The following is a 16,332-nucleotide window of genomic DNA, read 5'->3' as shown; positions in this document are numbered from 1 at the left end:
CTAAGCCACATATGTGTGAAGTTTTGGGACTTTCCATATGGTCACATGGTGTAAACTTTATGGATAAAAGTCTATTCTGAGAGGGACTGGGGTTTTCCTGTTTTGATCCCCTTCCCTACTGGGTACGTGTGCTTTTCCACAGAAAGAATCGCTTTGGGGATATATATTTATATATGTTTCTATGATCTTTCTGGTTTCTGTTGTTATTTTGGGAACATTTTGCTTGATAAGGGAAATTTCTTGGGTATTGGGACTAGTTTCCCTGACAATAGTTTTATATGAACACAGACCTCTGGGTGAAAGCGGAGCAAAAGAGAAGAATTTCACACATTTGGGTATAAATTACAAAAGGCAGTGTTTACCCATGAACCCCGCTGTCCAGTGCGATCTGACTTCACTGACAGAGCTCATATAACAGTCTAATAAACCCAGTGAAACTGTGGCTGAGGGTGTCCTATTTCCTTTTCTAGAAATCGGTCACATTCAAGGATGTCGCTGCTTATTTCTGGGAAGTGGAGTGGAACATTCTGGGAGAATGGCAGAAGGAGCTTTACAAGAAAGTCATCAAGGAGGTTCATGGGATCCTCTTGTCACGAGGTAAATATCTCTTCTCTATCATCTACCACACAGGCTCATTAGACCTTAAAATAGAGGCTTCATATATGACCAGCTAGGGAGACCCCAAGCCAGTCAGGTTTTCAGGATACCCACAGTGAATATGCATGAGATAAATTTGCATGCTCTGCCTACATCTGTATTATGCATATCCATTGTGGATACCTTGAATCCCAGAGTGGTGGTTCCAGTGCAATAGGTGAGACATTCTAGACCATAGGGTACACCACAGGCTAGCTTAGCTCCTCCCATCAGTCTTTCTCTTCTGCATGTGGTTGCAGTGTGTTAGTTCTGCTTTCTCCAATTTATTATTTTTAATTCGATGTAGTTTTGTTGTCTTTCGCCGTTCTTTCGTATTCTACGGACATTTGAAGTGCTGCCTGCTTGAGAATTCCCAGACTTCGTTCTGTAGCTGACAGGCCGATCCCTGATCCCTTTGGGATACTTGTTAGCCAGTCTGCTAGTCTTCCTTGGATGTCAGGGCCGTCCCTGACCTTTTCTCACTCCCTGTTAAGCCGGGGGGGGAGGGGGGTCGAGCGCAGTTCAGCACGCTTAGGGGACTCAGCAGTGTTCTGCAGCATGCAGGCTGCGTTTTTGCGTCTTTGCCTGTCTCCATGCGCAGTCGGTGGTCTGCAGGGGTAGAGGCACAGTCAGACAGTGGACACTGACCGGCAGCTCAAAGATCAGCTTGAGGTCAGCTTTTCCAGCAGTGTGGCAGTGAATTCTCACTCTGGCTCTTAATCAGGGCTAGAGAGCAGCTGCAGTTTCTGTGACCAGCTTTTGTGAGTAAGAGGAGCTGAAAGGCTCCAACAATGATTTCTAAAACTTAATTTCAAGGGGTTTTATTTTTTAAACTTCTCTCTGCTTCTTTAAAATTCAGATTTTAGCCAGGAAAACTGATGGAATGGGGTCCTGAGGGTCTTCTAGTTTGAATTCATGGCAAATTAGTTGCTTTTTGAGCGGTCAGGAAGGCCGGTAACTACTGGTTCAGCCTTCCCTTCACAGAAGCAGGTGATTACACACTTAGCTAGCCCATTGGGGCGGCCGTTTTTGAATTTGGTGCTTGATTCTGCGGCGGTGGTGGGCAGCTGCGAAACGGACCCTCCACAACCTTAATTGCACAAGTTTCAGTCATCTAAGGGTGATTCTATGCCCCAGGGTCCAGATACCTTCTCAGGGTGCGTGAGATTTTTTGTGCTCCGAGTTTCCAGCCGAGGATCCGACTGCTGGCTGTTCTGCCCCCCCCCACCCCTGCACAGTCTGTGCCCAACATTTCATCCTCAGGGAGTTCAGCATCTGCGCCAGCTCCGTCTGTTCCTTCTTTGCAGCCAGTTCAGGGTGCACCAGCGGCGAATACGGTCCTCAATGAGCATTTGATTGCAAGGCTGCAATGCTTGGATTGGAGGATCCAGATTTGCATGCTGGATCTGCGGATCCCGTAGGAGCTCCGGATTCTGGTGCTGATCAGACTGTGGTACTCTTGTTTAACTTTGCGGCGCTGCTTCCTCTGATTGCTCAGTCGTTGCAGGGCTTGAGCTTGGATGCCAAGCCTCCTCCTTCTATTTCTCTTACTTCTTCTTCCTGGCTTTGCAGCATGCGCTCGCAGTCTGAGTCCTTTCCGTGGCATCTGGATAACAGTTTGACTCTCCAGATGGGCTTTTCCGGAAAGCTAGCTCTATCTCCTGCCGGTATCCTCTGGTGCAGGAGTGACAGCAGCTGTTGCAGTGGCCCTAGGTGATTCCCGGGGTACTCGGGTGTCCCGATGCATGTCACGGCCTAGTGCCAGTTTTTGACTGCTAATTTAGGAGTTAAAGTTGCTGTGGCGATGTCCTTTGTGCCGTGCCTGCCTAGCTTGCTACATATGTTAGAGACTGAGGAGGTACAGCCTCCTCCTCAGCTTCTGATGGCTGGGATGGACTTCATGATGGATGGTTCTTTGACCTTTTGAGAGGGCTGGCTTCAGAGTCGGCGTATTCTATGTCAGCCTGCCCAATGCTTTGGGTTCGACAGTAGGCTTACCTCCCTCATCTCATCTGCTCCATCCTACCAATCCTTCAGGGAATCTCTCAAATCTTACCTCTTTGATAAATTTCTCTAACCCCTTCCCTCCCGGCCAAACGGACCAAACTTTAACCACCTCTCTTCCTCCCTTTAACCACCTCTCTTCCTTCCCTTTCCTCCCCCCTCAATCCAATGTACTTCCTTTCCTCTGGCTTCTCCTTCCCCTCTCGGTACTCTCCTATAATTGAAACTGATTACCATTATACTTGACAATTAATTCTCTGTGTCTTCGCTGTATATGTACAGTCTCTTGCATTGTGAACCGCTCTGAACTGTTTGTGGTATTACGGTATACAAAAATAAAGTTATTATTATTATTAGGCTGCTGATATGTCCGCCATGGCAACTCTAGCCTGGCTGCCTTTCACGGGAAGTTGCTGTTGGGCAATTGACTGGATGCCCTCACGACTTCGGTGAAGGATCGTCGTCCGCAGGAGCTGCCGAATGGTATGGTGCCCCCCTTTTTGGGGTTCCCAAAGGATTTTTTTTGTGCCTACAAGTCCACATTATCCTTTCTCGTGGAGATCCTTTCAGGGTTCCAGGGGCCGGTTTGTGAGCTACAGGCGCTCTCTGCCTGACCTGCTCGAAAGAAGAAAAAAAAAAAAAACAATGCCAAGGAACCGAGGACCCCTCTGCGGATAGGGAGGTCGTCGGATCCTGGAGCGTCTGCAGGCCTGGCTGCACATTACAGCAGAATTTCTTCAGTCAGGCTACAAGCTGGCATTTGCCCAACCCCTGATAAATTGGTTTGGGCCTGGCTCAGGCAGATACTCTGTGTACTTGATTGTACTAAAGAATGCCTCAGTAGATTGGCGACCTCTTCTGGATCTAAAATACCTGCAAGTGGCTCTCAAGCGGACTCAGTTGCAGATGGAGTCTGTGAAATCGGTCTTTACAGCAGTGGCTCCGGGGGAGTTTTGGGCCTCCCTGGATTTCACGGAGGCGGATTAACAGATTCCCATTTTTCACCACTACTTTCGGTTCAGAGACAACCCCGCGAAAGACAAAGGCGCGTGCCGACAACTGAGCGCAAGACGGAGGCGCGCGCCGAAGAAAATTACAGTTTTAAGGGGCTCCGACGGGGGTTTTTGTTGGGGAGCCCCCCCAGTTTACTTAATAGAGATCGCGGCGGCGTTATGGGGGGTTTGGGGGGTTGTAACCCTCCACATTTTACTGTAAACTTAACTTTTTCCCTAAAAACATGGAAAAAGTGAAGTTTTCAGTAAAATGTGGGGGGTTACAACCCCCCACAACGCGGCGCGATCTCTATTAAGTAAATTGGGGGGGTTCCCCCCCCAACGCCCCCCCGTCGGAGCCCTAAAAACAGTAATTTTCTGCGGCTTCCGCGCTGCGCTCAATTGTCTGTGCGCGCCTTTGTCCCTGCGCGCTTTTGACCTGACACCCTACTTTCTGAGGTTTTCATGTGCGGGATCAGTATTATCAGTTTTTGGCTCTGCCTTGTGGTCTGACAACAGTGCCCCAGACTTCCCCACTGTGCTGGTGGTTGGGTCGGCTCATTGGAGGAGGAGGAGGTTGCAAGTTCACCCATATCTGGATGACGGGTTGCTCAGAGCGTCCTCATTGGAAGTGGGGAGCGCCATAGTGGAACAAGTTTTCCGGGTTCTGGAGGACCTGAGCTGGTTTGTCAACTTCATCTTCAGAAAAAGCCATCTGTCGCCCACACAGTCGCTGGATTTCCGGGGGATGCTGTTCGATACGGTGGCGGACCTTGTATACCTGCCGAGGCTCGGAGACAGAAGCTGTGTTTGCAGATTTCATAGTTCTTAAAAAAACAAAACAAAACTCACAAGTCGGCACCTACGGCTCATGACTACCTACAAGTTCTAGGCTCATGGTGGCCCGCTGGAGGTGGTTCCTTGGGCGAGGGCTTACTTGCGTCCTCTTCAGTAGGCCTGGCTCTCTCGCTGGATGCCCCACCAAGATGTCTTAGCCATGAAGCTGCCATGGACTTTGGAGGCTTCACCTCAGTCGCTCTGCTAGGGCGTTCTGTTGTACATTGTCTCCTGGATGGTGGTAACCACGGATGCCAGCCTTCGGGGCTGGTGGGGCTCACTGCCTCTGTCACCTTCAGGACAACTGGATTATGTTACAGAGGAAGTGGGCCATCATTTCTCTAGCCCTAAAAGACTTCCTGAGATCTCTGGAGGGTCTGGCGGAGTCTTACCTTCTTTTCCTTTGAAGGAACGTTATCTCCCAACGCTGACAGCAGCGCATGTGGCCGGAGTGGACTATGTTCAAGCAGACTTCATCAGCCGTCAGACTCTAGACACCGGAGAGTAGACCCTGTTGCCTCAGGCGCTGAGGTCAGCCCTGCATTGACTTCATGACCTCAGCAGGGGGTGGGGGGAAAGTGTGCCACACTTCTTCAGCCGCAGATTCGAGTCCAGAAGCGAGGGGTTCGAGGCTTGAGTAGAGCTATGGCCTCCAGATGTTGTTTGTTACATCTTTCCACCTGGGCCGAGGTCCTTCGGTGGCTTGAGAATCATCCAGCCCGCGTCCTTCTAGTGACTCCAGACTGGCCTCAAAGACTGTGGTGTGCGGCTCTGATGCGTTTGTGGGTTTGGCGCGGTTGACACCTGAGCATGTACCCGGTCCTTCATGCTTGGGCCCGTTTCTATGGAAGTTCTGGGTCTCTTTGCTCTTCCGGCTTGATTCTTAAGCACGCGGCCTTAGATCCTACGGGCTATTTGGAGCTTGTGTTTGATCTACAAATCTAAGAAGTCGTCCAAGATATCTGCTTACGTTAAGACGTGGGAACCTTTTCTCCTTTGAGGTGACTAGGGGGCCTTTGTTCGGCTCCAGGGTCATGGATTCTTCCCTTTCTCCAAGTTGGTCTGGATAAAATCCTCACAGTGGTGTCTATGTGTTCCCCGGCGATAGTCTGCCCTGTTTTCCATCTCGGGATAGTCGGTTCTAGTTAATGTCGAATCCGGTTATTGCTTGTTTTCTGAAAGGGGCTCTTTGATCCGGCCGCCCGTTAAGCATCTGTTCCCAATCTGGGACCCTGACATGGTGCTGTTGGGCCTTGCCAGAGCTCCTTTTGAGCCTCTTCTGGATGCGTTTCTCCAGAACTTAGCTCTCATGACTGTTTTCTGATCGCCTTCACTTATGCCCGTAGGGTTTCCAATCTGTGGGCGTTGACTTGTCAGGATCCCTTTCTCCGCATTTTGGAGATACGACTTTCTCTACAGACAGTTCCTTCCTTTTTGCAGACGGTGGTTTCAGCTTTCCCTGTCATTCAGAAAGTGTGTTTGCCTGGTTTTCAGCCAATGAGTTCCAGACATCAGAATTGGCTTATGGGGATACTAGGCATGCACAGGATGCTTCTGTGTTCTCTGGAGGGCACGAACGAGTTTCGTCTTTCAGGCCCTCTATTTGTTCTGACTCGTTTGTTGAAGAGTGGTGTTCCCGCATCTAAGGCCACGATCTCCAGGTGGATCCATAGAGCCATTTCATACACCTACATTCTTGCAGGGAGAGAGTCCCCTGTTTCTGTTCGGCTGCATTTTGCCAGGAGTGTGGCTTCTTTGTGGTCTGAAGCTAGATCTTTTCCTCCTGAGGAGTTTTGCAGGGCGGCAACGTGGTTGTCTCTGGGGTGATAGTGTCCGAAGATCTAAAGGCGAAAAAACAGTATGACAAGGCAGTGGCTGCTGCCAGAAGGATGCTGGGCTGTATAAAGAGAGGCTTAGCCAGTAGAAGAAAGAAGGTGTTGATGCCCCTGTACAGGTCATTGTTAAGGCCATGCTGGGCTGTGAAAAGGGGCAGTTTGGGAGCATTGCCGCGGGCCACATAAAAAGGCCAGAAGGGCCGGATTCAGCTCGCGGGCCTTGTGTTTAACACATGTGGTCTAGATTGTCTTACCTATTGCACTGGAAAAGGAGATTATGTACTTACCCTGGTAAGCTCTTTTCCAGTAGATAGGTGAGACATTCTAGACACCTGCCCTGCCCTTGCTGTGCCTGCTTGCAGATTTCATAGTTCAGGTCAGATGTCTTGTCTCCCTATGCTTCTCCTATCGGTTTTGTAGCCCTTTGGGGCTAGGGAGAGTTTTATGAATATGTTCTTCATGTTATGGGAATACTTCCTGAGCTTCTTTGAAGCCTGTGTTGATGGTTAATAGTGCTATTTGTTTTGAGCAGAACATTTGTTTAGCCTGTCGTTGCAGGTGCCTCTACTTCACAGATGATACTGCCTCTCTATGCTTGGGTAAGGACTGATGGGAGGAGCTAAGCTAGCCTATGATGAAAAACTTACAATTCTCTTCTGCAAGCCATGCGAGTAAAGGGAAATAACCCTATAGTCTAGAATGTCTCACCTACCTACTGGCAAAGAGCTTGCCAGGGTAAGTACATAATCTCGTTGTGTCCCGAGGACTGGACTGAGAACCCATGCTATAGAACAAAAGTTTGGTACGGAAGACCAGGAGGAGGATTTACCATTCAGATTTCTTCCTGGGAGCTCAAATTCTGTGTGAGGACAACACATGTCAACTGCACTCTAGTCAACCGTACTGTCCAATGTGTAACCCTTTTTGAATGGTTGCAGATATCAATGAGAAGACTGACCTCTGCAATGCCTCCATTTAGGAGGACTATGAAGAGAAATGTCTGCATCACATCTCCAAGGTTTATGCATAATCAAGTGGCGGGTTGTAGCTGCCTCTTTTCTCGAAGTTTTATCAGACAAATACTCGGATCTTCCTCCACCCACACACTCCTCCGTGCACACTTTCATGCACTGCTTCTTCAGAACAGGAAACAGATGATACTTCCATAGGATTTCTATATACAATTAAATGTCATTTTCCTCCTCCTTATTAACAGGTTACTCAATTGTTAATCCTGATGTTATATTTAAGATTAAAAAGGAAGATGAGAAACATTTCACTCAACACTTTGAGTGGGAAGGAAAAGAAAACCCACATGACCCCTTGAAGAGTAAGTAAATGTTTAGGCTCTGTATTTTCATATCATTTGGAGACTTAAATGTATATCCTTGGTGAATCCTTGTAAATGTGTTTCCTCATCACAGGCCTTCCTGTTGTAACGTCTGTGTTCTCACTGCGTGTTAAGCAAGAGGAAGATCTCCTCTTCATGGATCCTCCAGAATCGAAGACATCTGAACAGGTTCACCCTCCTGTAACAAGTAAGTGTAAAATTCCTCCAGCCTGGACCATTCAGTAATTTAATGCTGGAGAGATAAAAGGTCATCATCCTCTCTTCTTCCCATTGTTTTTTCCTACTTTGGAGATAGTTCAGACCTGCAAAACCCTTCATCCTAATGTTATAGGGCTGAGAAATATGTATTGTTAAAAGAAATGGTGGTGATGAAGAGCCTTTTCTGTTATCGAGGGAACAGGATGCAGTTTGAATGGAGTTTTTGTATTGACGGTGGATTAGTATAAATCACTGTACATAATTCAGTGTACACTAATGCATTTTAATATTAATGGATTGATTTGTACGAGTTTGCATGCAACACAGTTCATTCACTTTTTTTGGTTAATTTACTGTAAGTCTGCATTAAAGTTAATGAGAACTGACACAGACTTTTTAATATGAACCAAAGAGTATGAAAAGATCAAAATACCAGTTAAGGAAGATTATAAATTCTGCATGGGATGCAACGTAATTATACTCATTACTCTTATGCTCAACAAACATACACTAGGATTGATGGAATTTCGGTTCATAGGGATCAATGGGGAAAGGTCAAGGGGGCTGAGATTGGGAGCATTCAGGTGTCGGATCATGCCCCGGTGTCAGTGGAGTGTACTAGGGTGGTGCCAGGGGGTGGTACCCGATATTGGCGACTGAATGATTCATTGCTTAATGCACCTGAGGTAGAAGCGGAGATCCTTCAAAGTATAGCTACTTACTTGGAGTTTTATGAGGTGTCTGATGGAATGGAGCTCGATTTAAACATCGGCGAGCTCGAGCTCAATTATGTTTACGAGAACACCTCCTTTCTTTGGAACTGCAGCATAAAAGAGAAGAGAACTGCAAAAATGTAACCTACAGAGGCAGAGAGTAGTTCACCTCTCTCTTAGAACCAGGCTTACTGGGGGTTAGGCACTAGGCCAGCATCCTTCCCCTCCAGGGTCACCTGTGGAGTCGGATCTCTTAAGAAAGTCCTCGGAGCCAAGGAAAACACTTACAATGTAGGCTGGGGGTGACTGACTAGACACCTGGACTAGCTTGCCCGCTAGCGCGGCTTTGTAAAAGGAGCCCTTGGATCAGTTCCTTAAATCATATTTAACTGTATAAACAACTTGCCTTGAGTTTAGCCACCCATCTGTTTATCCCAGTGGACTCCGTATCTTGTCCCCATCAAATACCTGCACTTGACCCTCAGCTATGATAAGCTGTATTATAGAACAGCATTTAACATCATATCTCTGTTATTTGAATGTTGTGATGTGTGCTTATTAGGTGTTTCATAAATGTTACGCTAAAATTATATCTCATTTGAATTTCAATGCTGTCAATAAGTACCGTATTTTCACGCATATAACGCGCGCGTTATACGCGTTTTTACCTACCGCGCATACCCCTCGCGCGTTATATGCGTGAGCGCGGTATACCAAAGTTTTAAAACATAGTTCCCACCCCGCCCGACGCCCGATTCACCCCCCCAGCAGGACCGCTCGCACCCCCACCCCGAACGACCGCTCGCACGCGCTCCCATCCGCACCCGCATCCACGATCGGAGCAAGAGGGAGCCCAAGCCCTCTTGCCCGGCCGACTCCCCGACGTCCGATACATCCCCCCCCCGGCAGGACCACTCGCACCCCCACCCCGAACGACCACTCGCACGCGCTCCCACCCACACCCGCATCCACGATCGGAGCAAGAGGGAGCCCAAGCCCTCTTGCCCGGCCGACTCCCCGACGTCCGATACATCCCCCCCCCCGGCAGGACCACTCGCACCCCCACCCCGAACGACCGCCGACTTCACGACAATATCGGGCCAGAAGGGAGCCCAAACCCTCCTGGCCACGGCGACCCCCTAACCCCACCCCGCACTACATTACGGGCAGGAGGGATCCCAGGCCCTCCTGCCCTCGACGCAAACCCCCCCTCCCCCCCAAGAACCTCCGACCGCCTCCCAGCCGACCCGCGATCCCCCTGGCGACCCCCACGACCCCCCCACCCCCCTTCCCCGTACCTTTGGTAGTTGGGCCAGAAGGGAGCCCAAACCCTCCTGGCCACGGCGACCCCCTAACCCCACCCCGCACTACATTACGGGCAGGAGGGATCCCAGGCCCTCCTGCCCTCGACGCAAACCCCCCTCCCCCCCAAGAACCTCCGACCGCCCCCCAGCCGACCCGCGATCCCCCTGGCGACCCCCACGACCCCCCCACCCCCCTTCCCCGTACCTTTAGTAGTTGGCCGGACAGACGGGAGCCAAACCCGCCTGTCCGGCAGGCAGCCAACGAAGGAATGAGGCCGGATTGGCCCATCCGTCCTAAAGCTCCGCCTACTGGTGGGACCTAAGGCGCGTGGGCCAATCAGAATAGGCCCTGGAGCCTTAGGTCCCACCTGGGGGCGCGGCCTGAGGCACATGGGCCCAACCCGACCATGTGCCTCAGGCCGCGCCCCCAGGTGGGACCTAAGGCTCCAGGGCCTATTCTGATTGGCCCACGCGCCTTAGGTCCCACCAGTAGGCGGAGCTTTAGGATGGATGGGCCAATCCGGCCTCATTCCTTCGTTGGCTGCCTGCCGGACAGGCGGGTTTGGCTCCCGTCTGTCCGGCCAACTACTAAAGGTACGGGGAAGGGGGGTGGGGGGGTCGTGGGGGTCGCCAGGGGGATCGCGGGTCGGCTGGGGGGCGGTCGGAGGTTCTTGGGGGGGAGGGGGGTTTGCGTCGAGGGCAGGAGGGCCTGGGATCCCTCCTGCCCGTAATGTAGTGCGGGGTGGGGTTAGGGGGTCGCCGTGGCCAGGAGGATTTGGGCTCCCTCCTGGCCCGATATTGTTGGTGAGTCGGCGGTCCTTCGGGGGGGGGGGGGGGGGATGTATCGGACATCGGGGGGGGGGCATCAGGCTTTCAGGATGGGGACAGCCCTTCAAGGGGGGACAGTGCACGGAAGTCAGGGGGGGGGAACGGAGAGTCGGGACAGCGCACGGAAAGTCAGGGCGGGCGAAAGGAGCGTCGGGCAGCATGCGCGGTATACCCGTGAGCGCGGTATATCAAAGTTTTTGTGCAAATCATCGTGATTTCTGCGCGCTATATCCGTGTGCGCGTTTTATACGGGTGCGTGTTATTTGCGTGAAAATACGGTATATGTTTGAAATTTCATGGTAGTCCTATTATTAAGTTTCATTTTGCTGATTTTGACTTTACCTCATTCATTGCGTTTATGTTTATATTTGTTCTTTTTACTACTGTTATGCTGTTAATAAAATTGTTAATTTGTGTTGAATTATATCTGCTGGATGAATCTCTTCATAAGGGTGGTTAATAAATCCCAATAAATAAACGTAATATCTTTGTCATATAACAGGCTCCCATAATGTCACGCCTGACATTTTAATCCGATTTGAGCAAGAGAGATTCAAGACTGAGCCTCAGGAACCTGAGGAAAGAGGAAATCTGACCCCCACAGGCACATGTGAGGAACTGCAGGAAGCAGGTGATGTAACTTAGATTAAAGCAAGAAATAGGGTAATGCAAACCTTTTCTACAAGAAAGACGCCTCCTCTGGCCCAGGCACTGTTAGAATGAGGTGCTATAATCCCTGCCCCTGCTCCTAACCTTTATTATGAGGAGGATATGTTTGCTGTATCTCCATTTCCCTTATTTCTTTATTCTGCGTATTTGCCTTTAATTTCTTCTCATTCTCCCCCAGCACTTTCCTGTCTGTCTCTTCCTTTCATCATCTTTGGACAATTAGGGGGAAATTCTACAACCAGCCTCTAAATTTAAATGTCAGGCCCCCAGCCAATGGTCAGAAAAGGCAGGGCTGAAGCGCCTACCGATGCTTAAATAGAAGGTGGCTAAAATGGCTGCTGAAAAGACTCCGGAAGAGCGTTCCTGTTTTCTACCACATCCCAGTCATGGTTCTTTGTAAACCACATCTCCATTATCGCCACTCTATCCAACTCATCAAAGTGCATATTCTGCCCAAGATGATGGTGTTTTTATCGTTTAATTTTTTAATCTATGTTTGAACTGATAGCAAACTTTTTATATATATATATTTTTAGGGCTTCAGACATGCCATTTGGTCTCCCGTTTTTGTTCGGTGACACAAATATCTCGATGGCTATGGCTTCTTCATTTGCCCCCCCTCTATGTATGTTTTTAATGTCTTTGAGACAAATGAATGAAGCAACAGCTTTTAAGATAAGTTTATAATTCTTAAGTTAAAAGTATTTATGAAAGCACTAAGCACTTTATAACAGCTTACTAATAAGCAATAATATAAGAAAAGTAATACAAAGACGTTAAAAACACACATAGAGGGGACAAATAAAGAAGCCATAGCCATCAAGATATTTGTGCCACCGAACAAAAACGGTGAAACCAAATGGCATGTCTGAAGCCCTAAAAAAAATATATATAAAAAGTTTGCTGCATTGACCTTTGAAATAAGGTATAATAAGTATTGGTCAATGTGTTACAATTGACTGGCCTCCCAAATCCCAAGAATAGTAACTGGACAAGGGAGAGAGACAAGAGCAGGACCAACGAGACTACACACCACAATTTCCTGCTTTGTCAATCTATGCTGTGCCGGATGATTGAGATGGTCACAGCGCAGCCCAGCCGTTCCTGAAGAAGGGGGTGTGCACCCCCGAAACGGAGTCCCTTTGGACGAATAATATCTTTGCTGGCTGTTTGTTTCCACGGAGAAGCTAAGTACTTCCTGTTGGTATTTTTTGCTTTGCTGGACTTGGACGTTTTGGCCCCCTGGACAAGGGGCAGAGACAATTGTAGTTAATGGTAAAGTGTGGTTTTTTAAATTTATTTATATCTTTTTTCACACTTAGCACTGTTGGGTGCACTTTATTGAAAAAAACACGGAGCAGAGCCCGGGGATGTTTCACAGTTAACACTCTTCTGGGTATAAGCCAAGTGACAGCCTGTTCCACTGAGTCTTTCAGTGGGTGGCTGTGTGACTGAGGGCTCTCCCGTGTATTAAAAATTATTCACAGATTGTGGTGTGTAGTCTCGTTGGTCCTGCTCTTGTCTCTCTCCCTTGTCCAGTTACTATTCTTGGGGTTTGGGAGGTTTTTGCTTTTGTATTGTTTGGTTTACCTTCCATTTTTTCGGGTTTCTTTGACTTCTTTACAATTGACTGGGACATTTACTTGAACTGATAGCAATGCATTGAAATTGTATTTTAACTAATGCTGTTGTATGTAGTAGTGTATTTTTGAAATTGTACGTTCTGCTGAAATGTCTCAGTTTTCTGTTGTGAACTAACTGTTGGTGGGGCGGTATACAAGAAAATAAATGATTATTGTTATTACCATAGGATTGTAGGACTCTGTTTAAAAACGCATTTAATATTTGATCTCTAGACCTCCGACCATATGCTTTAGGTCCTTAACTTTTTACCCTCCCTCTTGTCTTTTTCCTTTTTGTTTATTCTCTCTAGCAAAGAATTTTAACTTTTCCCCTCTACCCTCCACGACTCATGTTTGTCTTAATTTTGTACATTTTGATGTTATTGTGTATGTTTTCACACTGATGTTTTTAGGAAATTGTACATCGCTTAGTAAATTGAATAAGCGATTCAGCAAATATTAATAAAAACTTGAAAAATCTTGTTTGTTTTCAGAGCGACAGAGATTCCTTAACTTCTTCCATCAGGACACTTGAATTTTCAGAGCTCATAATATTCCCATCATCTCAGTATTAGCAAAATATTGCTTTTCTTAGCTTCTGAGCTCTCCTTCAAATCTGAAGTTATTTTTCCATTCTTTTTCCAGGCAGCCAAAGTTACACTGCTGAGAATACAATAGAGATCCTGAAAATGGAAGAGGATCCCAACACTGACCAGCTGGAGGGAGGAGAGGAGGAAGCCAATACCAAGAACAGTGAGCCAAGAATTCCTTTATAATCAAATCCTTGCTAGGGGCTGTGGAGTATTTCTAAATTTTCACTTAGGGCTCCTTTTACTAAGCCGCATTAGCGTTTTTAGCGCACGCTAAACCCGTGCTACAAGGCTAGAACTAACGCCAGCTCAATGCTGGCGTTAAGGTCTAGCTCGTGCGGTGGGATGCATCCGTAGAGGTTTCGTCAGCCGGAGGCCCGAAGTCATAATGCCCCTGTACAGATCCATGGTGAGACCTCATCTTGAATATTGTGTTCAATTCTGGAGACCACGTTATCAAAAAGATGTGCAGAGAATCGAGTCGGTTCAGCGAATGACCACCAGGATGGTCTCGGGACTCAAGAACCTCCCATATGAGGAAAGACTGAATAAACTGCAGCTATACTCGCTCGAGGAACGTAGAGAGAGGGGGGACATGACTGAGACTTTTAAATATATCACGGGCCGCATCGAGGTGGAAGACGATATCTTCTTTCTTAAAGGACCTTCAACCACAAGAGGTCATCCGCTGAAAATCAAAGGTGGGCAATTTCATGGCGACACCAGGAAGTATTTCTTCACCGAAAGGGTAGTCGATCATTGGAATGAACTTCCATTGCAGGTGATTAACACCAGCAGCGTGTTCGATTTCAAAAAGAAATGGGATATGTATGTGGGATCTCTAGCCGGGTGAAGTCTGGGGGTGTGTTATTAGCGTGGGCAGACTTGATGGGCTACAGCCCTTTTCTGCCGTCATATTCTATGTTTCTATATTTACCATGCGCTATTCCACACGTTAAAACCCTAACACAGCTTAGTAAAAGGAGCCCTTAGACACAATATGTTGTATTGTTTTTCTGTACACTATTTTGATCTTTTTTTTTGGCACATAATTCCTTTGAGTATATACAGTGTGTATAATACCATCAGTAACAGAAATACTGCAAGATGCCTTCTATGGGCGGGGCCTTAGGCACATGGAATGTTTTTATAATTCTCCTTCTGCCTCTCACTTTCTCTGACCTCTCTTGGTGCTTGCATTATTGATCTTTAATATACCCCAGAAGGAGTTCAATGTGATTTAGAACATAAGAATTGTCATACTGGGACAGACTGACGGAAGTATCCTGTTTCCAACAGTGGCCCACCCAGGTCCCAAGTACCTAGGTAAATCCCAAGTAGTAAAACAGGTTTCATGGTGCTTATCCTACGAATAAGCAGTGGATTTCCCCAAGTCATCTCAATAAAGGCCTATGGACTACTCTTTTAGGAAATAATCCAATCCTTTTTTAAACCCCGCTAAGCTAACTGATTTCACCACATTCTCCAGCAAGAAATTCCAGAGTTTAATTACACATTGTGTGAAGAAATATTTTCACCGGTTTGTTTTAAATCTAGTAATTAGTAGCTTCATCATATGTCCTCCTACTCCTAGTATTTTTGGAAAGAGTAAACAAGTGAGTCACATCTACCCTTTCCACTCATTATTTTATATAGATAAGTCACTGCTGTGTTCTTTGTTTAATAAAAAAGGATTTCACATACATTCACCAAAGAACACAAAATACCCTCCAACATAACCAAAGCTATAATATACCTCTCCTGGGGGTCCCGTACCCCCCTCCGTACCTCACAGCGTAACTCTTTGCTGAACAGAATACCCACTCCTCCCTTTTTAGCAGTCCCCATACTATCACCGGAAACCTGGGATCTCTAATATCACGCTCGTGGCTTCGTATCAAATACGTTTCTTGAACGTTTCTTTCATTTATGAGGAGAATTAAGCCCCCATATGTTATAAGATAACCACTTTAATCCCCTCCATCCTCTGTACTCATTAGAACCCTCTGGTCTAGCATTCCCATCTCCCCAACCCCATCTCCCCTAATCCCTGATTCTCCTATCCACCCCCTAGCCCCCCAGCCCAACTCTCCCGTCCTCTCCCCCTCCCCCCCAGTTGGATCCCAACGACCCCCCCCTCCAGATCGAGAAAGAGTACATCCCAAGAAGCACGATCCACTCCTTCATTCACACCAGAACCCTGATCCGAACAGTCATCCCACATACCGACAGCAAGCACACTATCCCAAAGTCCCCACCACCCAATCCACCTCGCCCACTACATTCATGCCTAGCCACTTCAAAGTCCGCTTATAAATGAGTTGTCCATGAGAAGGCCCCAAAGCTGAAGCTCTCCAGTCCTGCAGTACCTAATGAAGAGGAAACAATCAAATAGTCAAACTGTTTTCCACCGGACACGTACGACAAAGCACCCGGTCTCCGCACTCGTCTGGAAGATGTTCCCCTGCTTTGCCACTGGAACCCTGCCACGCGCTGCTGGATCGACGCAGGCCGGTCCATGTGTTCCTCCTCACTGGTAACCTTGATGCTCTCCTTCTGCAATAGGTCACGGGTTTCTCCTACTGTAGCAATCCTTTTGTGGACCCCGTTGATAGTAATGAGAAAACCAAAGGGAAATAACCCAATGATACTGGATATTGGCTTTCATCAGTGCCCAGGTCATTTCACGAAAAGATCTTCTTCTTTGTAACTTGCTCAAAGCCAAATCCTGATATAGGTCCACTGAATAATCT

At 47.7% G+C, this 16,332-nt stretch overlaps 1 protein-coding gene across 1 annotated transcript in view; it reads left to right on the top strand.

Moving 5' to 3' along the window:
- The window catches only part of LOC117368581, a 126,780-nt gene that overhangs the window by 1,365 nt on the left and 109,083 nt on the right, over positions 1-16,332 (top strand). The window contains 5 exon segments of the mRNA XM_033962311.1: positions 471-597; positions 7,521-7,634; positions 7,729-7,842; positions 11,201-11,329; positions 13,635-13,742. Coding sequence (XP_033818202.1) covers positions 471-597; positions 7,521-7,634; positions 7,729-7,842; positions 11,201-11,329; positions 13,635-13,742 — 592 coding nt within the window.

The sequence above is a fragment of the Geotrypetes seraphini genome, chromosome 10 (assembly GCF_902459505.1).
Source record: "Geotrypetes seraphini chromosome 10, aGeoSer1.1, whole genome shotgun sequence".
In the NCBI taxonomy this organism is placed as follows: Eukaryota; Metazoa; Chordata; class Amphibia; order Gymnophiona; family Dermophiidae; genus Geotrypetes; species Geotrypetes seraphini.
The sequence above is the reverse complement of the archived record's forward strand: the minus strand, read 5'-3'. Positions and strand labels throughout refer to the sequence as shown.